Source organism: Sminthopsis crassicaudata, chromosome 6 (assembly GCF_048593235.1).
Source record: "Sminthopsis crassicaudata isolate SCR6 chromosome 6, ASM4859323v1, whole genome shotgun sequence".
Taxonomy (NCBI): Eukaryota; Metazoa; Chordata; class Mammalia; order Dasyuromorphia; family Dasyuridae; genus Sminthopsis; species Sminthopsis crassicaudata.
In genome coordinates this window covers 166,049,591-166,076,108 of record NC_133622.1, presented here as the reverse complement: position 1 = coordinate 166,076,108, position 26,518 = coordinate 166,049,591, and the positions used below count along the sequence as shown (strand labels likewise).

At 40.6% G+C, this 26,518-nt stretch overlaps 1 protein-coding gene across 8 annotated transcripts in view; it reads left to right on the top strand.

Moving 5' to 3' along the window:
* RUFY3 (RUN and FYVE domain containing 3) overlaps window positions 1-26,518 on the top strand; it is a 131,582-nt gene that overhangs the window by 489 nt on the left and 104,575 nt on the right. For 2 of the 8 annotated variants that reach the window (XM_074275115.1, XM_074275119.1), the window contains exons 1-2: window positions 16,224-16,701; window positions 16,815-17,002. The exons of 4 other annotated variants lie outside the window; for them this stretch is intronic. In XM_074275115.1, the coding sequence (XP_074131216.1) occupies window positions 16,825-17,002 (178 nt within the window). In that variant the 5' untranslated portion in view covers window positions 16,224-16,701; window positions 16,815-16,824. Of the gene's footprint in view, window positions 1-16,223; window positions 16,702-16,814; window positions 17,003-26,518 lie in introns of those variants that run through there. 2 more of the 8 variants (XM_074275114.1, XM_074275118.1) reach the window with 1 other exon arrangement.

Below are 26,518 nucleotides of genomic sequence, written 5' to 3'. Positions count from 1 at the left end.
CCGTCGAGGCCGGGCCCCCGCCCCCACTCCTTCCTAGCTGAGCACGAGGACACCTCCTTTCGGGGCTCCGGCTGGGCTCTCCGGCTCGGACCACTCCCCCTGTACTCCTTTCTAGGTGGGGCTAGAGCCACCCTCATCTTCCCTATACACGCCCCGCTTCTCCCCCTTGCCCCTCCTAGAGGAGGCTGAAGCCCATCCCTTTTCCCAGGCGGGACTGCCCCTCCCCCCGCACCCTTTCCCAGCTGTGGCCCTCCACTCCCTCCGAGGGTCCACGAGGCAGCCCGAGGCCCCAGTGCCTTCCTTTCCGGGAGTGGGGCGGGGAGCGGCACCCACCCGGGCCGGACTGCTCCCGGCGGCATCTCCCAACCCCTCCCGCCCGCATCCAAGTTTGCATTCCTCCGAAGTCATCCCTTACACCTGCTTCTGTTAGGTCCGTCCAAATCAAAGCTCCCTGCCACGGATGCCCCTAAAAGTCGGGGCGGATGTCCCCCGATGCTAAAGGGAGCGTTTGCGAGCCCGGTGAGGGGGGTTAGGCCGGGGCGAGGAAGAGCCCGCTGACCTCACCCCGGCCCATGGGCAGTGAGTGGGGCCTAGTGGGCCCGGGGCAGAGGCTCCCGAGCAGGCAGTGTGGTGCCGGAGACGGAGAGGCCCACCGGACTTGGCGGTGTCAGGGGCCTGGGCCCGGGCCCATCAGTGCCGACGCTAAGCCTGGAGCTCCCGAACACACCGTGTGGTGCCGTGGATACTGTCAGGGGGCCTGGGTCCCAGCCCCGTCTCTGACTCGGGGCCCTCAGGGTGCGCTCTGCCAACCCAGGACTTGTAAGTGGGTCTCCTCGGCTGGAAAGTCCCTCTGTCTGGGAAACCACAAGTGCAGCCTCAGGACACATTTCCTCACTGGGAAGTTTGAAGAGATCCCCTCGGCTCCCCGCTTAGTGCCCCTGAAACTGAAATCCGCAAACGCTCATTAAAGCAGCTTGTGTCTAAAGGCGTGGATAGACAGATAGCTGAGACTCAAACGGCCTCTGTGAGGCTGATTTAGAGGGCAAAAGTCAGCCCGAAAATCCAAGGGCAAAGCTGTTTGTTTGGCATTGTCCCTCATGTGAAATAATGTATTCATTGTATTACCAAACTAGGTGCTTGAATGGTGGCCGAGTGCCTTCTGTGTTCAGGGCAGTCCTTGGATGCCCCAGGAGAGACCCTGGGTGTGGGCACTAAATCAGAGAGAGGAATTTTCTGGAAGCCCCAAGATTGCAACAAGTCTGGAGGTCTGGATGGATGCCCCCATCACCCTCCTTTGAGACACTTTGATCTTTGTGAGTGTCATAACACCAGGCAGTGTGTGATGTGCCAAGTGCGTAGTACAGATAGTACCGTGGGAGTGCTCTCTGGCTTGCCAAACAGTGAGATAATAAGCTAAACAAGGAAAGAGGCCCTAAGACAGGCACAGATTCCTCCACTTGGAATTTAAGGGTTTCCACAGTGTACCTTTCAGCCACATTTATTACTTCCTTTTCTCCAGCTCTAAGCACTCCAGTGTCTTCCACCTCCCACCCCCATTATTCACATACAAGCCGTCCCCCTTCATCTCTACTCCTTAGAAGTCTCATCTTCCTTTAAGCTTCAGGTACCTCCATTGAACAGCCTTCTCTGATCCCCCCAAAAGTTAGTTTCTTCATCTCTGTCTCTATCCCTCCCTTATCCTTCATTTTCTGTTTTTTAGTTTATTTTCAAAACATGCATGGGGATAATTTTTCAACATTAACCCTTGCAAAACCTTGTGTTCCAATTCCTCCCCCCTTCTCACTCCCTCCCCTAAATGGCAAGTAATCAATACATGTTAAACATGGTAAAAATATATGTTCAATCCAATATATGAATATTTATACAATTATCATGCAGCACACAAAAAATCAAAGGGGAAAAATGAGGAAGAAAATAAATGCAAGCAAACAATAACAAAAAGTGAAAAGGCTATGTTGTGTTCCACACTGTTCCCATAGTTCTCTCTCCGGGTGTAGATGGCTTTCTTTATCACAAGATCATTGGAACTGGCCTCACTCATGTCACTATTGGAAAGAGCCACGCCCATTAGAATTGATCATCATATAGCCTTGTTGCCATTTATGATTTCCTGGTTCCGCTCATTTCACTCACATCAGTTGATGTAAGTCTCTCCAGGCCTCTCTCTATTCATCCTGCTGGTCATTTCTTACAGAACAATAATATTCATATACCACAATCTATTCAGCCATTCTCCAATTGATGGGCATCTATACAGTTTCCAGTTCTTTGCCACTACAGAAAGAAAGAAATAAAACAAACATTCTTGTACATGTAGGTCCCTTTCCCTCCTTTAAAATCTCTTTGGGATATAAGCCCAGTAGTAATACTGCTGGATCAAAGGGTGTGCAGAGTTTGATAACTTTTGGAGCAGAGTTCCAAACTATTGGAATGATTGGATCCATTCACAGTTCCACCAACAATGTAAATGTGTCCCAGTTTTCCTTCAACATTTGTTAGCTAAGCTGACAGGTGTGTAGTGGTATCTCGAGAGTTGTTTTAATTTGCATTTCTCTGATCAATAGTGATTTGGAGCACCTTTTCATATGAGTGGAAATAGTCAAAGGATATGAACAGACAATTTTCAGATGAAGAAATTGAAACTCAATTGGAGAATGACTGCCCCTATTAATGGATTGCTATTGTTAATCGGAAGCTAACCTCTGTACTGCTGAGTCAGGGATAAACTATCCTGGCTTCTGGCTTCCTTCAGTCTCTCAAAGCTCACTGCAGGTGCTTGATAGGATAATCCATAACAGTCTTACTTTTCTATTCTGGGTGGCCTAGGCTTTTTAAATCCAGGTGTGAGCATGGAATAAGGAAGGATTTTAGAAGAAAAAAACAATGGATGCTTGAGTGGAGAGCATATATTTTTTAAGGCAGCTATTCTGTTCTCAAAATGTTCTGGGGACTCCATTTCAGGGGAGGCTGATTCAGTTTAAAACTTTTTATAAGATATTTTAGTTTCTAATAGGGTGAATATTAATAGATATAAGCCATATAAACAGAAACTCTTGGGAGGATTCCTCACTCCTACATTCTTAAAGAGTGTAAAGGAGATAGATGCTTAAACCAAAATTTGAGGATTGCTTTTTTTTTTTTTCTTTCCACAAAAGGCAGAAGTTGTACATGCACCAGTGTCTCCTCAATCAACAAGCATTTACTAAAATGCTTATTTTGGACCAGGCACTGTTGTAACTTGTGGGGATACAAATAGCAAAAAATACAGCCCGGGTCCTCTAGGGCCCCACTTGTCTAAGAAGGGAGACAACTTGCAAAATATTCTACTTCCTGATGTTTATAGTTTAAGTGGCTGGTAATTTGGACTCAAGGCTGGGGAATGGGGAAGGATGAGGAAGGCTCATGGTAGAGGATAAGAGTTGAGACACATTTGACATAAGAATGAATTGGGAATAGCATGAAATATGATAACAAGATTGTGAACCTGGGGGATATGGATGCTCTTGATAATACTCTGGAGGACTGGTAGAGGGGAGCTTTGGGGGAAAGAGTGTTTTGGGTTTTGAGGTACCTCTGTTGGGGGGGCGGTAGCCCCTTGATATTCCTTGTTTGATCTCCAACTTCCTTTGGGACTTGGACCTTTGATACAAGATCTGGTCAAACTAGTTTGGGCTATCTGAGCTGGCTGGGGTTTTACATCCCCCATTCTAATCTGCTCAGATAGACCAAATGCCATCAGGAAATTCCTTATCGGGAAGAGACTTCTGTCTGTCCCCAAAAGATAACAGGAGAATCCTTATCTTATTTATATCACTCTCCAGAACCTCCTTACATCACTGCATCTGAATGATTGTGCTCTTGTGTCCTCAAAAATCTATTCTTTGCAAAATTGGCCTTGTTCCGTACAGCCCCCAACACCTCTAGGAAGTTCCATTGGTTATGTCCAGAAGGCAGTTGAATTGAGAATGGACTCAGCTAAGATATTAGGGTTGGAGATGCCGATCTGTATAACATGTATTGATGAGAGATGAGAATTGAATTCATGAAAACTCGGGTGGGGAGATGTTACAGAAGGGACTCAGGATAGAGCCTCGGGGGACAGGATCAGGTTTCTTTGATGCTGCTTCTGTGTCCTTTCTTGGTCTCCTCCCGTGGTCCAGGTGGAGGCCACAAGGCACATCCTAAAGGTGCCCCAAGATATGGCCTAGGATTCTGGACTTAATCCTGGGAATTGACTCCAGAGGGCCAAGTTTTTTTTCTCTTACCTTCCCTCTGCACCTGGAAATTTTTCCCAGAAAAAAAAAAAAATCTAAAAGTTTATTCATTGCTTTTTGAATTTTTTTCTTCAAACAGAAAAGGAAGATCCTAATTCCTGCAGTGTCCCTCAGTGTTCCATTTGGGTGTGAGATAGCTATTATTATTATTATACCCACCCCAGAAAGTGTCCTTCCTCTCTCCAGCAAAGGTATTGGGAAGAGGTGGAGGACTGACAAATATTTCCCATTCCCTTTGGAGTTGTCATTTCTCAATCAACTTCCCAGGAGAGCAGGGTTGGTGAGTGCTGGCTTTTTTTGCCCCCCTAGAATTAGGTTTTCAGCTATAGGAAGACCTTTTAATAAATCTTTTTATAAGAATCATGCTGTGGAGGAAATCTCCTTACAGGACATGGAATTTTTAAATCTCTCCAGAACTCCCTTAATTCTGTAGCATCCTGGTCTCTGCATTCTGCTCAGAAAAAGCCAGAAACTTCCCTCTCTGGTTTTCCCGGTCCTGCTCTTGCCTGTGGCCATTACTGTTTCAGGAGGGAGGGTAGCCCTCCCCTTGTCCTGGAACTTGCCCCCCACAAGCTCTTATTCTGCAGACTAGGGAAAGGGCAGCACTCCCTGAAGGAACCTGATACCTCCTTGTTTTCCCACCCTTCTCCCCCCCCCCCCCATCCCCTAGGAAGCAGCTGCTCTTTTGGGGAACCAAATTCCTGTATTCTTCCTGCAGGCCAGGCCAGCATCTGATTGGGCCTTTCAAACACTGCACTTCCCCACCATTTGTTGCCAATGAAATCTCCTTATTAGGACAACAGGAGCCAACCAGCTGGTCAAGTTTCCTAGGGCTAGGCCTAGGAGGGACTGCTAAAGGGAAAAGGTGTGTGTGTGGGGGGAGGGTATCGAATATTGGACTGTTCCTTGCAGATCGTCTGGGCTGAAGTGCTGGGTTTCACTAACTTGGGTAGTGAACCTGATGGGGGGAGGGTTTCGAAGGAGAGGTGTGGCAGGAATGGGTGTGAGATCCTCCTCCTAGGTGCAGGCTGTGATAAAAAGGCTTTTATTGTTAGAAAGACACCAAGATAAGAGAGTTGTTGGCTGGCTATATCATTCTCCAGAGAAAGTGATTTTGCCTAGAGACATTTTCTGTAGGCCTACTTTATGCAGAAATAGAACAATAGGACAGAATAGGCAAGACCACTTCAGTTTGTTTGTGAAAAGATACATTCTTTGGATCTTCTTCCTGGTTCCCGAGGGTGTGGGACCATTTACATTTGTATATGAAAAGAGTCATTCTCTGCAAGTTCTTCCTGGTTCCCGAGAACATAAGTTTATATAACTTTTTTGTTGGTGATTTTACATAACTTTACTGGGCTGTCTGGTTTTGCTGTCATCAAACCTATCGGATATACAGAGTGATATGGGGTGGGGGGCATTGCACTTTATGGCCCTTGTTAAAGGTGGTCATTTTGTAATATGATGGTTTTTCTGATGCCAAGATAGATTAAATCCATAAATCAGTTAACAGAAATTTATTAAATACTTATGCTGGGCTTTGGGAATACAGAGCAAAAACAGCCCGTTCCCAAAGATTTTGTGTGCTTTTGGCAAATAATATGTACAAATTCGAGGATAGATTGGCTCAGTGGTTTGGACAGATTTGAAAAGGAGAGGGGTGACATTTGCCCAAAACAGTTGGAATCAGGCAGGCTCACCTTCCTGAGTTCAAATCCAATATCAGACACTTAACTAGAGGTGTTATCCTGGGCAGGTCATTTAACCCAGCAAACTGGGTTATAGTTTGCTCTTCCGTAAAGTGAGCTGGAGAAACCATACCAGTGTCTTTGCCAAGAAAACTTCAGAAAAGATGGACATGGTGGGGGAGGTGGGGAATACAGTAAAGAGCTTTTTAGCTTAGATCCAGATCGGCCCCAAAGTAGATAATCTTAGGTATGCTTTTGGAGCGGCTGTATTTTAATTGTTTAGCGGTGCCTAAAAATAACTCAAGAAAATGAATCTTGTATGAGAACAGCAGAGGCAGATCATGACCTTCCAGCAGCCACATGTGTACCTTGTGTACTTATTGGATGTGAAAGAAGAAGTAGATGACAGCGGTCATCTCTGGGGATATGGCCTGGATGGTTTTAACCTCCATTAAATATTCAAGTTCTCCTAAATCAGTGATGTAAATGCAAAACCTTGAGCTCTGCTGGTCTTCAGAGGGAATAATATGAAATCTCAAAACTTTCTGTGGGCTATTTAATTTTGAATCTTTCCCAAAAAATCCATTTATGTTGGGTGACTCCATGAACCAAAGAAAAATCTTGTATTTAATCCTGGAGCCTTGTGCCACTGACAGAGGATGGGTGTGACCTAATCCTACATTTTAGAAAATAAATGGCTTTGGAATAACTAATTCTATGGAAATATAGTTAGCAAAATATTTTTTTAAAAAGTTGATGGATCCCAAGTTAACCCTTGGACTCAGGCAGGGAGGTCAGTAGACCGTGTTCTGTTAGTGAAGAGGAGTGAATGTTTTTAAATTAACCATTTGAGTTTGGATTTATTTTGTTTTTAAATTCAGTGCTCAAGTTTTTATCTTGAGGAAGAAATTAGGGTTATGATTGGGCACTGGTCTCAGAATTGTGTAATAAGTACATGGGACACCAAGAGGGGGTGGGAATATTCTGAAGAGGAAGTGTCTTTTCTAAATTTGGACTTTTTTCTTTTTTGGTTTGATTGGACTATCTTATTACATAATGGGTGACTTTTCAGTTGGCAGAGTAAAACCTTCAGGCTCTCTTAACTTTGTTGGAACTATTTCATGGTAAAAATGAGGCCAAATTGATAAGTTTGAGCTCTGTATAGGTTATATGTATGGGTATGTATATAATATATGTGTGCTATATTTGTGTATGTGTATATGCATCCCATATAGATTATGTGTATGAGCTCTATAGAGATTATTTTTGGGGAATGGGTGCATATATATGTCTGTCTAATGTGTGCATATACATATATACATTATGAATATATTATATAATATGTGTATATGAGCACCACATAGACTTTATGGTACAGCTGTGTGCATACATGTCACACACTGTATGTGCATACAATAACTGTATATGTATATAATGCATGTGTGTAGTGCATATTCTATTTATACATATACAGGCATGTGTATATGGTGTTGGGGTGGGAGGGGGAATCTAGGCCTATGATTTCATTGCTTTAGGAGAACCTCTCAAATGTGGAAATTCCCCACGATGCATGAACCAGCACATGTTTTCTAAAGTCCCTACCATCTGAGACAACTCCCCTGTATGATTTGTTCCTCCTTACTCTGCCAGGATGTATTTGCTCTCTGTACTTGTACTAGGACCCCTCTGGAACTCCATTTACAAGGAGCCATGACCCTGTCTTCTGCCAACTCTCCTCCCAATTCCCCTGGGACATGCAATGAAAATGTGAGTTCTGTATGACCCACTGTGGTATAGTTTGTCTCACGCAAATTCATTTTTATGGAATTCTGCATCTGGGAATGCCGTCCTTCATCTCTAAAGACTCAGCAGATCATGATTGTGGCCCTATGGTTTACAATGCCTTTTCTCTGTCCACCTTGGTTTTCGTTCCCAAAACCTGGAATTGCCAGGGGAGATGTGCTTCTGGATTTCCTGTATCAATCTTGAGTTTTCACTTCTATTGTTATTTGCTTTCATTTTTCTCATTTTTTTCCCATTTTGATCTGATTTTTTTTGTGCAGCAAGATAATTATAGGAATGTTTTTAGAAGAATTGCACATGTTTAATATATATTGGATAACTGCCATCCAGGGGAAGAGATAGGTGGAAAGGAGGGGAAAAGTTTGGAACACAAGGTTTTGCAGGAATGTTGAAAATTATTCATGCATATGTTTTGAAAATAAAAAGCTTTAATAAAAAAAATTAAGTTCACCTTGACCCTGTTATGTTCAGAGCAAACCACCACCATTTCCTGAGGGACCCCCAGCACACTCACTCCCTTCCATGATGGCTGGGGATTTATTCTCTGGGTCTTTCTTTGCCATCCCACCCTTGGATGTGGCACCTCATCCTCTGCCTCATTGGCAAATCTTTAACCTGGACTCAGCTGCGCCCTCACTTCCCCCCAGACTCAGAGGTAGGAACTGTCCTCTTCGCTCGGATTGTATCTGGATGCCCAGTACCTGGCCACAGATAAGGGAGGGCATAATTTAAAATGCTGTTTGTTATTTTAAGACAGCTGTGGTTAGTCATCCACCTAGTCTATTTAGGAACCAGTGCTTACTTAAGTAATGATTATCAAGTCCCTGCTGCAAAAGATTATAAATTAAAGAAAATAAGCAACCAGATTTGAGATGAAACTTTTACTTTAGACAGACTATTACGTGAAATAATGTCCCCACTCTGGAGTCAGACTAGATTTGGGGGAGATCTGAGGTGAAGTATAATCCATTGTAAATGGGTTAATTCCAGTAAGTATCTGAGCTCATCGGAGCACTGTTCTAGTCCCATGGAGGATAGTGGGATGGTGAACCATGATGAGAATAGTAATGAAGTCATACTTAATAGATAGAACTTTAGAGTTATATAAGGCTGTCCCTAGAAGAGCTCCAAAGTCAGAGTTGCTGGATGGGAAGAAATCTGGACCAGGGAGATGAGTTGGTGATGAAAAGTGAATGGAAGTAGAGAATAGGTTTGACTTGTTATTAAAGTCATGGGAAAACCAAGTTATTTAATGTTTCTCTGACTTCAAGAAGTTTAACTTTAAAAAAAACTTGGTTCAGTGCCTAGAACCAAGGAAAAAGTTAGGCAAGAAGTCTTCCAGATAGTGTATTGGGCCAGTTGGCTTTGAAGGGAATGTGTTTGGAACCAGTGCTGGATGGAGATCAGGAAGTGGATATTCCTATGAGCAGAGAGGACATTCTGGTGTCAGATCAAAGAATCCCTCCACCGCTCTCTGGAGACTTGGAGACTATTGATCACATTTTCTTCCTGTCTAGATTTTCACTACATTCTTCTCTTGGTGGTTGTCCTATTTGTGTGACTGCTCCCTGGTATCCTTGATTGGATTCATCCAGGCCATGCTCCCTTTCCCCAAAGCCATGTCTTTGACATATAACTCTATGTGATCTTATCTCACAGACTGACTTTTTTGGATATTCAATGTGTCCCAAGTTGAATTCATAATCACCCTTCCAGAAAACAAACCAAAAACATCTCTTCCCCTTCCTAACTTTGCTATTACTGTTAAAGGCACTATTGTCTGAGGTCAACAACCAAGGGGTCATCATCAACTCACTCACCCTCCAATATCCAATCCAATGCCAAGATTTGTACTTTCAGTTGTTTCAATCATCCAACTCTCTGGATCCAGATTTGGGGTGAGGCAATTGGGTTTTTACTAGTTGTGTAAATTACACAGCTAGGAATTGTCAAGTATCTGAGATTGAATTTTAATTTAGGCCCTCCTGATTCCAGGGACAGTGTTTTTCCACTGTGCCACCTAACTGCTCCAATAAATGTTTTTATTTTTATAAAAGTAAATAAAATTCCCTAAGTTGTAGGCCTATACTGTGTCTACCTCTGTTAAAAAAAAAAAAAACCCTCAAAAACAAAACCACTAAAATTATTTCTCACCCAATGTTCAGAACATTTTATGTATTTTTTTGGGAGGGAGGGGAAATTGTTTTGATCAATGATTATCCTGCCTATTTGTGCTGTCTCTGAAATACCAAAGCATATTTTGCCTTTTCAAATTGCCAGCAATAGGGCTTCCCCACCTTTTTAATTATTTTTACTTTTCAGAAATTAATGACTGTTTTTCACCAGCTCCTTTGTTTTAATATTTTAAGTTTTTATTTACCAGATATATGCATGGATAATTTTACAACATTGACAATTGGCAGGTTGACCAATACATGTTAAATATGTTAAAGTATAAGTTTAATACAATATATGTATACATGTCCAAGCAGTTGTTTTGCTGTACAAAAAGAATCGGACTTTGAAATAGTGTACAATTGGCCTGTGAAGGAAATTAAAAATGCAGGCTGACAAAAATAGAGGGATTGGGAATTCTATGTAGTGGTTCATAATCATCTCTTAGAGTTCTTTTGCTTCCCCAGCTCCTTTTAAACATCTTTTTACATTTGTTTTTAAAACTTTGAGTCTCCCCACCTCTTTAACTCTGAGAATTATTCATATAAAATTAAGGCTGGCTGCCACAGTTTAGCCATGCTTCCCAACTATAGAAGAATTTGCACCCACAAAAAATGTGAATAGCTTAGCTGACATTTTTAGCTCTTATATCACATAAAGTACACAAGGCAATATCATGCTCAACTATTGACATTTTTTTAATATTCTGCCTCATTAGTTAACAAACATTTATTAAATTTAAAATTAAATTAAAACTTATTAAATCACTATAAATGCAGTGCTGTTTAGCTGCTGGGGCTATGAAGCCAAAAATGAAACTGTTTCCCTGCCCTCAGGAAGCATGGTCTATCTGGAAAACTACAGGTATATGATAATAAAATCCAGATAATTTGAGGTGTGCAGTGGGATGAAGAAAGACCCCTTGAAGCCTTGAAAAACAGCAGCTAATGATTTCAAAAGGTAGAGGTGAGAAAGAATTGTATTTTATAAATTCCTATTAAGGTTGGAAGAACTTCCTTAAAACTCCACCTTCTTCCATTCAGTTCAAGTTTACAGCATATGGTAATGGACCACATCTATTTCTTTTAACATGCCCGTATTTATAATATGTCGACTAATGGACAGTATTAGAATAAAATTTACAACTTAGCTTGATTCTGTACTGCTGTCTTTAGGGTGTTCTAGAAGTCTTAAGCTCTTACACTTATTTCTGTAATAAATAGTTGACCGTCTTATCTCTTGTGAACCTCTCTCCCCCCTGTTTGGTCAAGAACTTGTTCCTTATCTAGGGTTGTGAAAGATCTTTTCTTCTCGGTTGTGACCTGGGTCAAGTATTCAGTTGCAGATTGTGGCTTCAGAGAGCCTGAAATTTTTCCCAGCAGTTTTTCTCATAGTCCTTTCCCCTTACCCCATAGTTGGAATAGATATTTGATATTACATATGTTATTATACTATGCTGTCATATGTTTGCTTTTCAGTGATGTATACCTAAAAATAATATGTTCCATTGTTCACTTTTTCTGTTTTTTATCTGGAACTAAAGAGTTCCCCCTCCCCCTATAGCAAATAAACCTAGTTAACAAATGAACATTTACCATTTCCAGAAATATCTCATTCTGTATTTTAAACTCAGGTGTCTTAAACCTACAGTGGATAGAATGCCAGACTTGGCGTTTGGAGCTAGAATTCAAATCCCTGCCTTCAACACTTAATACCTGAATTTCTCCATTTCCTTATCTGTAAAATCAGGGAAATGATGGCATCTACCTTATGAATTTTAAAAAATATTTGTAAAACATTTTGCATACTTTAAATCGCAATGTAAATGTTAGCTTATTTATCTGTTCTCTGGTTGGTTATTGCATTGATAAGAATTAAGTCATTCAGAATTTTTTCTTTCCTTTGTTGTCATTGTATACTTCATTTTCTTGGTTCTGAATACTTCATTCTGCATCAGATCATATAGGTTTTCCCAAGTTTCTCTGAAAACATCTCCATCCCTTCCATTATTTCTTACAGCACAATCTTATTTAATTTAGTGATTTTAGAGGGATTTTTCCAAAGTGTTTTTCAGAATGTTGGATTCATTTATAGCTTCAGAGTGGGGCACCAGTCCTCCAGTTTCCCTGTAAATCCTCCCAATTATCATTTTCCATCATCTTTATTGTTCTGATAGGTGTGATATGTAACATAAGGTTTATTTTAAAAATCATCTGCTTATTTCCTGTGAATATCTACTGGGGAATGACTTTTATATTTAAATCAGTTTTTTATATGTCTTGTATATCAGATCTTTATCAAAGAAGTTTCTCTTTAAAAATTTTTCCCCATTTAACTCTTGTCACTTCTAATTTTAACTAATAATTTTGTTTGTGAAAATCTTTTCAGTTTTACATAATCAAAACTGACCATTTAATCTTCTGTAAATTTTTCTATCATTTCTTTGGTAATGAACTCTTTCCTTATCTATAATTATGTGAGCTTTTGTATCTAGTTCATATATCCATTGGAAGCTTATCTTGGTATATATTATGAAATCTTGATGTAAATTTCTTAGGGAGTATTTTTAAGTGTTCCCAGCCATTGTTGAATAGTGAATTCTCATACTATCCCATATACTGCTACTATGTTCACTTGCTTCTGTAATTTTTGTATCTAACTTACTTGGTTGATAAAGCTCTCTTTTTGCAAATATTTCATATTATTTTTATTATTTCTGCTTACTAAATTTTTTTTCCCCTCTGAGGCTGGGGTTAAGTGACTTGCCCAGGGTCACACAGCTAGGAAGTATTAAGTGTCTGAGACCAAATTTGAACTCGGGTCCTCCTGAATTCAGGGCTGGTGCTCTATCCACTGCACTACCTAGCTGCCCCCTTACTAAATATTTTGACATTTGGTATTGCTAGGCCCAGAGGGCTTTGTTTTTTCTTTGTTTTACATTTCTCTGAATTTTGTTATTATTTTGTATCTCTATAAGGTAAACCTGTCCTATTGAAGCTGTGAATTAATTTAGGTAATATTTTCATTTTTGCAAGTAAATCTTAAAATATTGGTATGGTTATCCTTTGAAAGATTGATATATTTAATTTACATGTAAATCCATCTGGCCTTGAGTTACTTTTTTTCATGGGGATTTGTTTTATGGCCTGTTGGCTTTGCTTTCCTTTACTTAAATTATTAGTATTCTGTTTCTTATTCTGTTAATCTTAGTAATCGATGTATTTGAAATTCATCAGTTATCCTCACATATATTGAACAAGATAATTTTGATTACTTATCCTTATTCATTTGTGGTGATTCTGGCTTTTTTTTTTTTTTTTTTTTTTTTTGCTTTGGCAATTTAATTTCCTCTTTTCATCAGATTAATGGTTTAATTTTGTTTTTTTAAGATATTATTTTTATCTACTAATTTACTTAATTTTTGTTGTTGCCAGTTTTATCTCCTCTGATGTTTCAGAATGTCTGTTTTGTGTTTCATTATGGGTTTTGATTTGTTGTTTTTCTAATCTTTTTGGTTATTAGCCCCATAAGTGATTTGTTATCTCTCTGCTTTGTTGGTGAGAGGGAAGTAGTTTCCCCCTAAGCACAGCTTTGGCAGCCTCCCAAAAGTTTTGGCTCAGGGTAGCTTCCCTGTGCTCTGCTTTATACAGGAATCCCTCCCTGGATTCTGCTTCTCTCTCTTGGTGGCTCCATTGGCCTTGTTGGCCTGAGCTAGGTTGTTTCCTCTCTGTAGAGGCTCCAAATGGATGTCATCCATTTAGTAGTATGTAAATAGGTCTTCTGCCACACCTGTGGTGCTTGGGAGATGGAGTCTCCACCTGTGGCTCTGGTATGGGTTGTTTTGAGTGTTATTTTATGATATGGTGAAATGTTCTCATTTGCAAAGTTCCCAGCAAGGAAAAAAGAAAAAAAAGTAGTTTCTAAAAATAGGGAAGAAATGGATTTTTACCTTAAAAAAATGGATGAGTGACTATGACCACATTCACTATTCAAACAAAAACTCCAGCTCTTAGAGAAAAAAGTGATTTTTTTTTTTTTATGTTTCTCTCCTAGTCTGAAAGTGTCTCCTGATCTTTTAGGGACAATTCCTATGTGAAAGGTTTTTAGTAGAGATCTAATGATGGATTCTCCATTTCTGTCATCCCAAGACCAATTTAGCTAGCTAAGAAAGGAAGGGGGCCTGCTGGTTACAGGATAGTGAATTTTTTTTCTCTGACCTAAGTGTATTAATCATAGAGAGATTGCAATCAACATTATGGCAAGCAATGAATACTTATCCTTACGTAAAGGATGAATGGTTTCTTAAAAGTATTGAAAATCTACTACTTATACAATTAAAATTAATAAAATGTTTCTTTTTTAAAAAGTCACTTTTCATTCAGACTATTTATTCCTTGCTCTTCCTTTCTTAATCTTCATTGCCAGAGAACTATTGCTGTACATTTGTTATTGTTGGGTTGTTTAAATTAGAATGTCCTTTTCATAAATCGAGGCCTCTGAATTATCGTAATATGAGTTTGGGGTAAGAGAGCTTGGCTTCAAGTCTGATAGTGTATAGAGCACTGCTTAAGCCAAAAAATGCAAGGTCAAAATTTGGCCTTATACACTCTTTTTTACTTCAAATATGAGGTAAGACAATTAATAGTTGTGTGCAATCGGCAAGTTACTTAACCTTGTTTGCCTCAATTTCCTCATCTTTAAAATGAATCAGAGAAGGAAATGGTCAACCACTCTAATATCTTTGCCAAGAAAACCCCAAAGAAGTCAGGAAGAGTTGGATGAGCCCTGACAACAAAAATGAAAAGTTTTGTTTTTGTGTTTTTCAGTTTTCATAAGAATTCATAGCATATTTTCTTTAGTTATGGCTTTCTTGCTTTATTTAAATTTAGAAGTTACCTTTTAGATGTTACCGGGGGCATGGGTCATTTAGTTTTGTGCCATTTTATAGAGGAGTACTGGATGGTCAGCTAGGGTGACTTATCCAGAGTATATGATAGTACTCATAGTGGTCTGCTTTTCTGATTGTCCATTTGCATTCACCTCTAACAAGGTGGAGAAGTAACAAGGAGGAAATAATAAAAAATAAGTAATTTTTATAGCACTTTAAAGTTTGCAAATATATTTAAGTGCCTTCTATAGTCCTTTTAGAATGTGTACAGGGTTGGGGGCGTGGAACATGTTTTAAGGGGCTGTTGCTTAATGCCCTTTAAAGAAAGCTGTGGGGCTTTTCCTCTTATTGATTCAGTCTGGGAGGCAGGATTAGGCAGTTTATAAAAAGAAGTTAAAAGAGACAAAATCATAATATAAGTTTAAGGGCCCAGATTTGAATGGTATGTTTTTTTTTCTCCCTGGGGATCAAGTTATTTTATAATTGTATATTATTTTACACAAGAATAATTTCATATGATGAAAAGGCTACCTAGAAAAATTGAACTTATTATGCATGCTTAATTAGAAAAGTTTGGGGATAGTCCTGAGCCAGCTTCTCTTTTATGCTGCCTTTTAATATTACTTATAGTAAGTGGGGGTAATAACTGCCCATATTTATGTGATCCTCTAAGACCTATAAATCCCTTTCCTTCCAACAGTCATGCAGAGCGTATGGTTAAAAGGTAAACTATGAAATAGAACCAGATCTTAAAAGCAAAATTCTGTTTTTACAGATCTTAAGATAAAAATACTATTCCTTGGAATCATACCCCTTCTATATATAGGGAGGACCACCTTGGGCCCTTGTTCCTCCCACAGACCACACTTTGCGTTCATTTATGGGATGTTTTTTTCTTGAATGTGAGAATGGTGAGATGGTTCTTTTTAAATGTGAGAATGATTAGGGATTTTTAAAAAGTGGCTACTGCTAATGTCCCTCCGAAGAGTCTTCTTTTATTCTTCATGTTGCTCCTGCCCAGACAGAGAAGGCAGATTTACACAGCTCGTAAAAGGAAGTTGGTGGAGACAGAAATAGCCCCGAGAGAATGGAAATCTCTGCTCAGCCTCCTGCACCCCGCTTGGCGGCTTTTAAATAGACACCGCCTGTGCAAAGCTGGGGCTGAATCCCTCCCCCATCCCGGCGTAGGGATGGTGGGTAATGAGGAGGATCCTGTTCCCGGGCCAGATTGACTAGCACAGCCTGGCGGGCGGTGGGCGGGAAGAGGTGGAGGAGAGCATCCTGCATCATCAGCATCCATCCATCCATCCAGCATCCTGGGAGGTGCTTATCCTGCGTGCTCTCCCAAGGAGCAGCCGCCGGTCACATGAGCCCGGATTTTCAGGCCAGCTCATTAGTCAGCCATCTTGGTCAACACCCTTGCTCGCTGCCTGGTCGCCGCTGCTGCGTACTCCGGGTACCTGGGCTTCCACGGCCAGAGGCCCACCCTGATCCGCGGGCCTGGCACTCGTTATTTTTCGGAGGCCGGAAAAAAACCCAATCGCTTTTTGGGGGCCCTGTTGTCCTGTCCTTCCGTCCGGTTTCTCACCATCCTGAGCAGAGGCGGGGCTCCCGAAGCCAGGCGGGGTGGCCGCGGCCCAGCGGGATTGCAGCCCGCCAGTCCGGGAAGCCTCGGGAGCTGGGAGGGGAAGGAGGCGGAAGGCAGGCGGGAGGAGACGAGCATCCTCTGCTTGCTGGCTGTGCGGCGGGGCGAGCTGGGAGAAGAAAGGCTGGCTTGGCTTTGTTTATTTCTAGGAATCCGATTTTAGCTCCGAGGTGTTCCTCCTTCGCCGCACCTGGGAGCCCTGCTTCAGTGAGCTTGGAGTTTGGGAGGGGTTGTTGGGGTGCTTGGGCTCGGATTTTTTTTTCGGTGGGGGGTGGTTTTTTTTTTTTTATTTTTATTTTTCCTCTGTGTTGTGGTCCCAGCTGAGTCATCATGTCCGCCCTGACACCTCCGACCGATATGCCAACCCCTACCACAGACAAGATCACCCAGGCGGCCATGGAGACCATCTACCTTTGCAAATTTCGGGTGTCCATGGATGGAGAGTGGCTATGTCTCAGGGAGCTGGATGACATCTCCCTCACTCCAGACCCAGAGCCCACCCACGAAGGTATGGCCCTTCCCCGCCCCCTCGCAGTCCCCCGCCCCCACCATTGTTAAAGAAGCCGAGGTGAGGCAGGAAAGGGAGGAGAGAAGAGGGCTCCACCGGCCACCTTCTCTTTTTAACAGATCCCTTTTATTTTCCAAACATTTTACCTTTGCAAAACCTTAAGTTCCCAATTTTTTCTCCCTCTCTTCCGCCACCCCTCCCCTTAGAGAACAAGTAATCCAGAATAATATTACCTTCTAGTGGGATTTTTTTTCCTTTCCCTATGAGACATCTCTTTGCAAGTTGGTGCCTATTTAGGGGCTTTTGCTGTCCAAGTTTATTATTCTCCAACCAACTTGATAAATACCTCACATTAGTGCTGCTTAGCAGTCAGTGATTTGTATAAATAGGGTGTCAGCGCCGCCAAGACTGGCTTTCCACAGCATAACTCAAGAGGGCACCTGGAGGAGAGGAAGGCAGCCTCTATTTGAGCGGAATCGAATTAAATTGTAGAGTTTAATTCCAAAAAGTCCACTTTGAAAATCCACCTTTAATTAATATTAAATCAACTGCCTAGTATTGTACATCAAAATCAATGCTATGCGTGATGTGATAGAATTAGGTGAGAAATCAGTTTTATATTGAAGATTTAATGAGGGTGGAGTTTTAAAAAAACCCGTTTTTATGTATCAAGGTCAACTGGTAATAGTGATCATTAAACCCCAGGGATTCCTTTGAGAGATTTCACTTTTCATCAGATATTAGTTGCCACAATTTCTGCTAAAAATGGCCCTTGTTGAAAGTCACCACTACTTTATTCAGTTGGGCATAACTTTCGGAAGGATTAAGGGACTCCATTAGAGAGGTCATAGGGAACTCCCAGATGGGGAAATTCCCTACACCAATGCATGTTGGCACTCCCACTGCAACTTAACAGGATTAGAGTTCCCTAGAACACTGAGAGGCCAAAGTAACTCATTCTAACCCAGGTCTTTCTTACCCTGGAGGCCAGTGCTCGAGTTACAGGCAGCCAACACTTGAACCATGTCTTCCTGGCTTTCAGCCAGCTCTGGCGTCTCGGCCTTCCTGTTTTCCTATTCTTTAGAAGCCTATATAAACAAGAAGGTATTTCTCCTCTTCTGTTCTCCCTCCTTGAGAAAAAACTGCTTTTAATTTCCTTTGTTAATCTCTTTACAAATTATACTTAACATAACTGAAGGTAAAAAACAAGATTTGTTGGTTTAAGTAGAAAATTCATTTCTAGCATTATTCCTGTTAATAGATTTCTCTTTCCTGGTAGAAAGTGCTGCCAGGCAAAAACTGAAATGAGAGAATAAAGCACTTTAGTGCCTCCCTTACTCCATACTGGTTTGGTTTTGTTTATTTATATATCTCAAACTCTAGTTAGCATTTTTGAGGAAAATGTCTTGGAATTTTGTTTTTATTCGGGGGAGGGGCAGTGCAGACTTTGGATTTCTCTAATGCAAAGAATTCTCTAGAGGCAGGATACCCCTACATCCATGTAGGTCGGCATTTATTCTCCTATTGAGGCCTAAAGGTAATTGACTGTGACTTCTAGAAGATGACTTGAACCTGGGTTTTCCTGACTGTTTATTATACCAGTATGCTCTCCATTATCCCACACCTGCCTTGTTGCCGTCGTCTCCATCTTATGCTTTGTAGATATTTTAGAAAGTTGGTCTATTTTTAGAAATGTCAGAATTGTCCATTTTCCATTTTAAAATCCTATGAAATTCCAGGATCCTTTTCAGACACTATCCAGAGGTTTGGGGAAGCAAATGATTCCATTTTTGGAAAGTGACCAAGATGACCTTTACAAGATGACCACAAAGTACAGGTTCCTTGAGTCATACATAGGAGTTTGAATTTCCTGAGACTTCTGAAGGGCAATTAGTCCAGGATCATAGGAACAGGGCCCCTAAGGGGCTTTGTGAGTATCCCTGCAGACTGCTTATTGACTTAGTTTCAAAATGTAATATTATCTACATTCCCCTCCCCCCAATTATTTTGTTAGGTATTTCCCAGTCACATTTTAATCTGGTTCAGGTTGCATTCTAGGAGAATTGTGGACCACATATTTGATATCCGTGATCTAGCCAAACAACCTAATTTTTGCAAATAGAGAAACTGAGGCCCAGGAATGAAATCAACTTGCCCAGGATTGTAGGAGCAATTCTAGGATTCAAGCCCAGGTTTTCTGAGCCAACATTTCAAGGTGTGAACCCTATACCATGCTTTCAGGAGATCTGAAAACTCAGATGTGTTTTTTTTTTTTTTTTTTTTTTTTTTTTTTTTTTTTTTTTTTCAGTGCTTACATCATTTTTCTATTTTCAGCAGATTGTCCACTACCTTTTTGATCCAGTATCTCCAATCTAGATTGTTGATTTGGGGCTCATTAGGCAGTCTTCTCTCATTATTGAATGTTTATATCAAAATACTTTTTTTATTTAGTGACTATTGTTTGCTTTTGGAAAATATATTGGAGAGTCAGTGTAAGTGATAGGTTCACAGTGGTACTATTTGATTTCTCATGGACAGATCTATTGAAAAATTCCCCACCACTGGAAGAACATGTGACAGCTACATATAGCCTGAGCTCTGAATTACAGAAATAGTAGCTGATGAAGAACAAAGTGAAGAAGAGAATGGGAAAATGACATGTAGGTCAGGGGGAAGTATCCTAAAAGGATAGTTGGGAAATTGGGATTTTTGTCTTATTAAATATAAGAAAGAACGCCTTTATTTCATATATTACAAGAGAAATGAAGGGGAATGACAAAAAACAAATAGCAAAAATGATTTAGATATTATAGAAAAGGGGACAACTGAAAAGTGAGACTTAAAGGATTTGGTGTAGCATATATTTCGCCTTTCTCTTTGAGCAGAAACTATTCCTTAAACTGTTGGGGCATCCCCCAAAGGGTTTGTAAAATTCAGCCCTTTGATGGGGTCCTTTCAACCCTGGAGGGTAGAACAGAGTCTGGAATAAGATTGCCCTGGGGTATGTTATTAAAACTTAGTGTCAGAACCCAACCCAACCCAGAGAGTTGATTGGTAGGGGAAGATGTAACCAGGGCTGCACAAAACATCTGGGTGAGATTGAATTTGTTTAGGTATAGTAGTGGAGAGAGGATGTGGAGTCTTTTGAGATCTTAATTAGAGCCCTGGACTCGCTAATTACTGGTTGTGTAAACAACTTTAAGCAAGAAAAGGACATAGAGATGGTCTGGGGTGTTTTTTTTTTTTTTCTTCCATTCATGACCCCTTTTCACCCAAGAAATTTTTATGTGACCTTGGGTATGTAGGTATATAAAGTAGGAATACAAATCAAACATTTACTAATAATAAATCATCATTTTGTGATCCTCACGTTCAGTGTGAGGTTGTGTGAGGGTTATGAACCAATTTAAGAAGTTGGGATCTAGGCTGTTCCCTTCATTTTACAGAGAGGGAAACCGAGGCCCAGAAAGGTCAGATGATTTGACCAAAGTCACACAGATGGTAAGTAGCCATGCCAGGATTTGAACTCAGATTTTTGGATTCCGAATCTATTTTCTTATCTGAACTTTTGAGCCACCATTTATTCTATTTCCTCATTTGTGCAATGGAAATAACCACACTTCACAAGTAGGTGAATCTTTTTGTAAGGCTTGTAGTGCTATGTAGATGTAAACTGATGTGATAAAAGATACTTTCAACCCATGGGAACTTGGCTGATAATTTTGTGTAGTCTTGTGTAGCCCTGACTTAGAACTTACTTACATTACTTACCTTTTCTGGTTCCCTTTTGCCTCAAGGACCAATGTAAAATTCTCTGTTGGGCATTTAAAGCCCTTTCTTCCTCTCCTTACCAGTGACTCCCCTTCACATTCTAGCCACCTTACCTTTCCTCCCTGGCTTTTTCTTGGCTGTCCCTCAGAACTGGGTTTGCTCTTGCTCTTTGTCTTCTGTCTCCAGACTTCCTGACCCTTCTTCAGGACTTATCTCTCAGTCCCTTCTCTCCCTTACCTTGCATTTTACACTGTCTGCATTCTTATTTGTTTGTTGGACATTGATTGGATTGTGCACCTTAGGGAGGGGAAGGCGTGGCTTTTAGTGAGCATTAACTCAATTGATTGTTGATTGACTGAATGGAAAAGATACCTATCCTTAACTCTGTTTCCTGACTTTATAAATTCTACACTTTTCCTCTGGCCTGGCAATAATACTTCCTTGTTCAGCTCAGATACTAATCCTGCCTCAGATATCTACTAACTGTGTGACTTTGGGCACACATCTGATTCTTCTCCTTAAAATGGGAATAATAATAGTACCTACCTCACAGAGTAGATATTTTTGAAGCATTTTGTAAACCTTATTAAAGTGTTGTTATCATCATTGACATGTTATTCAGACCTACCTCTCTTTGCTGCAGTCCAATGCTCCGGCATGCCTTCTGGGGCGAAATAGAACAAATTTTATCCAACTTCCATACGGCTGCTGCCTGCTGCCCTGATGTTGTGGTTTTTCCATCTGCAAAACTTTCTAGTTCTTTTTAACTTTTCCTGATAGAGTTTGAAGTCCTCCTTCTGCAATCCGGTGTGGTGACACTCTCCAGTCTGGTGAGTGCTGTCTCCCAGAAAGACAATCCTCAGGGGGATCCTGTCCACTTCTTTCAAGTTCAAGATCAGGTTCTAGCTAGTCAAGCTGGTGATACTTAGCCTAGAGTAGAAGAAGGGATGGACATATTTGAAGGGTTGCCCCATCCAAGGAGAAGTCTGACCTGAAGTCAAGCCACTTCAGAATGGTTTCTCTTCACTGAACAACCTCCAGGGAATTCTTGTTTGCATCAGGAGTGGAAGTAGATGGCCTCAGGGGGCCATGATTAATAATAATATGTGATTTTCTGAGCTAACATGCTGCATGAGATTGTCTGCATTGAGATCTTTCCCTGTCCTTTCCTGATTTCTTAAATCTGCTTTCCCCAACTCTAGAGGGCAATCAGTCTCTGCCTGGCTTTTCTCTTTCTTAATCTCTAAGATTGCTTCTCTCAAATCCAGGATGCACCTCAGACTCTGCCTGGCTTTTGCTTTCTTATCTGTTGTAGCCTCCAAGGATGGATATATAGTTGCTTTCCCAAAAATTTCCACCATATCTCCTTCTAGTCTTTATACTAATCACAAGCAGGTCTGGAATTGTAGATACCCCTGGTCCTTGCTTGAAGAAAAATGAAGCAGTCAAAGAGAAATGGTCAAGGACTCCTCAGCTACTCTTTTAAGCATAGAAAAACTCCAATGGATAGTTCATAGTTCACATTCCCCAGTACTATTGCTTCAGGATCTCAGTCTGCTCCTAGAATTTACTCCCAATTCTAATCCTTCTGGCTGGACAATTACCCTGCCACTAGAGGGCTACTTCTCTTTCCCTCTCCGTGGGTCCTCCAAACTCTGATGCTTGGATTTCCACACTGGAGTTTAAATCTCGTCGACATAACGATCCTATTCATTTTCTCATTTGCGCCTTTTGAACAAGGTTTACTGTCCATTGCGGTTTTCCAGATGTGGGTCTGATGCTACCAAGTTGCAGTTATATTTATGAGGTAATATTTATTCTTTCATGAAGCTTATCAGTTTTGTTTTGTTTTTTTACCAGGTTTATAACCAACTTTTTTTTATACCAGTTTTGTGCTTTCATTGTCAATAGTACGCATGCCCTCAGATTTCTATACGCATTTGTATTCTCTACATGAATGCGTATAGAAATCTGAGGCCATGAGTATTATAATTGCCCCTTTTCCTGGATATTGTCTTCTGTGAATTCCTGGCCTCCTCCACTCACATTTCTTCCCATTTCATGCCTGCTGTTCCATGTGGTATCTTGCTCAGAAACTGTTATGGCCGAGGTTTTCTCTTCTACTTCATTTTCAAGTTAAAGCCCTTTTGATCTACAAGTCTTCAAGCAAAATATTTTCGATGTTCCCTTTGAGAAGTATTTCATATCTGCCCAAGCACCCATCATGTTTTTGTCTTAAATCTGGTCCAGTGTTCCAGACCCTGTTCTCTTTGACATCATCACCTTAAAAAGCTGTCTAATTCCCAGTTCCTGCTTTTTCAAATCCAGCCTTCAGCTAGAAGCAATGAAATCACCTTTTCTCCTTGAGGTCCTGGTGATATCTGCCCAGGACTTTATATCCATGATGGCCAAGTCCCTCTTGGTATCACTTCATACCACTCAGAGGAGAAATTTGAATTATATCCATTTATCGCAGTGTTATGTATATATGTTCCTAATTAAACAGATTTCATTACAATGTATTCAAAAGAAAAAATTATATATACTTTAAAATTTTTTTTTTTTTGGAAAAAATTTTTGAACATAGGAATATATTGTAATTTCAGGGTAGAAATAACAACTGGTGGTTTTCTGAAACGTTGGTATTAAACTGAAATAGAAAGGAAAGGGGCCACTAATTGGTTTATGTAAGAATCCCTTTGGGCAACATGTTGACTTACATTTTACATTTAAAACGTAATGTTATTTCTGTTCTAATGTATTTTGTGTATTTTTATTTATCTTGATTTATTTTTATTTGTTTTGTTAAATATTTTCCAATTATGTTTTGATCTGAACTCTGGTCTGCTTGTTACCACCAAATAGTCTGTGAATTTTTGTTGTTGTTACTATTTGTTTTTATGAATGTGAAAAAAGGGGAAATTTTGATCTTTAAAGAGCCATACAATAATTATAGTAGTAAAACATTGCTGAGATAAAAACTGAGTTCATAATGAATTAGTGAAGTTTTTATGAATTTTTTTGCTAGTTTGAACCTGATTTTCATGATTCCTTGGAGTAAAATTTTCTCAGTGTGACATGGGGTTGGAGGAAGAAATCTTCATAATTGAGATTTCATAGTGAGTGATGCTTTGGGTGTTTTTTCTACCAAAACAGAGTTAGAGTGGTATAGTGAATGAACAAAGAATCTTGTTTTTAGAATTAGAAGGCCTAGGTTCATATCCCTGCACTGCCACTTGACTCCCTGGTCAAGACTCTTTAACCCATGTGGAGCTCAGTTTCTTCATCTGTAAAATGAGGAATTGGAAAAAAATGACCTGAAGTCCCTTCCAGCTTTCTCTCTGATACCAGGGGACAGAGCTAGTCACTCCTGCCAAGGGCGAGCCTGTCCAGTTGCAGCAAGGCACCCCAAGGAAGTGGTGTCTGCCAGGTGAGTCAAACCACTGGCACCATCTCCCTTCACACCCAGAGGAGATAGCTCCAGAGCCTCGGGAGTAGCAGTTCTTCTCAGGCCCTAAAACCATCACTTGAAGGGACTGGGAGAAGGCTGATCCCTTCCCCCCACTCTACAAACCATCTGCTACATATGGGCCGCTGTGCCCACCAATCAGGTTCAGGACTTTGATGGAGATGGGGACTGCCAGTAGCAGTGGGTGTTTCAATCACAGCTACTGAAGACTCTGAAAAGAATTCTTTCTTACCACAGTCACCAACATCAAATGGAAATAGTTAGCTTGTTATCAGTGAAAAGCATTAACAGAAGAGGCATAAGGGGCTCCTTTCCTACCATCCTTAAGGGCCTGCGACCCCACTATCCGCCATGTAGCTGCACCCTTCCCTCCTACAAGAATGTGAGCTCCTGGAGAGCATGGACTGTCTTCCTTTTCCTCACAGGCTTTAATAAAATGCCTTTTCACTCATTCTTCATATAGTCGTATGATCCTTTGTTTTAGTGAATGATAAGCCAGAAAACCTCAACTAGCATGATTGGCAATTATTGGGGGGGGGGGCTTGTTTTTTTTGTTTTTGTTTTTTCAAATTCCTTTTAAGGTTCTATAAAGAATGAAATCTTGAAACATCTTGGTACCAGTAATGATAATTGTATTGCTTTTGAAAAGACAAGTATATTTTTTGTGTTCTTCCATTCAAAAGGAGGTTTAATGTTAGAAATTGGGTTCCATGTTCATCCTATTGCTCCTCATTGTTCTCTTTAAAAGTGGGCAATCCTCAGGTTTTTACTTCTTTTTACAGCTTCCACCTTGGAAAGTTATCTATTCGTTAATGCCTTGTCACCTTAATACAGTCAATTGCTACATCTGTTTCTAGCCATGATCTTAGCCTTATATTTACCATTGACTCTGTCTCCACTTGGAGGTCTCATTAACATCTTTAAGTCAGTATTTCTTAAACTGAACCTCTTTTCTTCCTCCTCCCCATTTCTGTTTCTGATGAATGATACCAGCTTCTCCCCATTTTCCTCCACTTGAAACCTTGATGTGGTCTTCAGCTCTTTCCTTTCTCTAACATTTCACCAAACTGTTCTTTTCTAAGTCTTTGTTATTTCTTACCCTCATTATTTAGTGACTTAAATTTTGAGTCATCTCAAAGTTCTTCATAACTCTAGTCTCTTCCCTTATTTAATTTCATTCTTTGCACTGATGTTGTGTATAACCTTATTGCACTGCTCTGTATGTCTCACTTCTGTTAAAAAAAAACCTACGGTTTTTGTTATTATTAGTAATATAGGCTTAAAATGAGCAGAATGGCTTTGGGAAACGTGTGAATTGATAACAAGCTTATACAAATATTGTTGAATAGTCAGTGATGCTGGCACCAACATCCCTGTGTTGAAATGGGATAGGTAATGGAATTCAGTTTAATTACGGGACTATTGCCCAGTATGAGCATGTCATGTCATGTTTGACCTATGTAGAAAGAAGAATGCAGGTGTGAATGGGAGTAGTTAAACAGTGTCCTGAAGATCCCCAATCTTACTAGGGGGAAAAAATGTAAAAAGAGTATTGGGTTGTGGTCAAAGAATCACAGAATTTTATCAGATCTCGACAGTCGGGTAGTCCAACCTCTACCAAAAAGAAATCCACAGTAACAGTAGGGATGACCCTCCTCCAAGAATAGGGAGACCTGTCTGTAAGCTGTTGAATCTACATTGGGACAATCTCTTTAATTTTTAAGAGGTGTAGCTTAAATCCAGTTAGTGTACCTAAGTCTTGGGATTCTCAGAAAGTCAATCCTTGCTCTAAGGACTTTTATTAGTTTAAGAAGGAGCTAGAATAAACAAACCTGTAAAGATTGTTTTAGTTTGTAGCAATGTCTGTAGGGTCTGCAGTTTAGATTTTGGGGGGAGGGGAGGAGGTTGGGCTAAAGAGAGAAGGGAGAAAGAAAGCAAGATACCGAGGACTTGAAGCCAAGCCTTGCTAGCTCTTGATTCTCTCTCTCTCTCTCTCTCTCTCTCTCTCTCCTCTCTCTCTCTCTCTCTCTCTCTCTCTCTCTCTCCTCTCTCTCTCTCCTCTCTCTCTCTCTCTTCTCTCTCTCTCTCTCTCTCTCTCTCTCTCTCTCTCTCTCTCTCTCTCTCTCTCCTCTCTCTCTCTCTCTCTCTCCTGTCTCTCTCCTCTCTCTCTCCTGTCTCTCCTCTTCTCTCTCTCTCCTGTCTCTCTCTTCTCTCTCTCTCTCTCTCCTCTCTCTCTCTCTCTCTCTCTCTCTCCTCTCCTCTCTCTCTCTCTCATC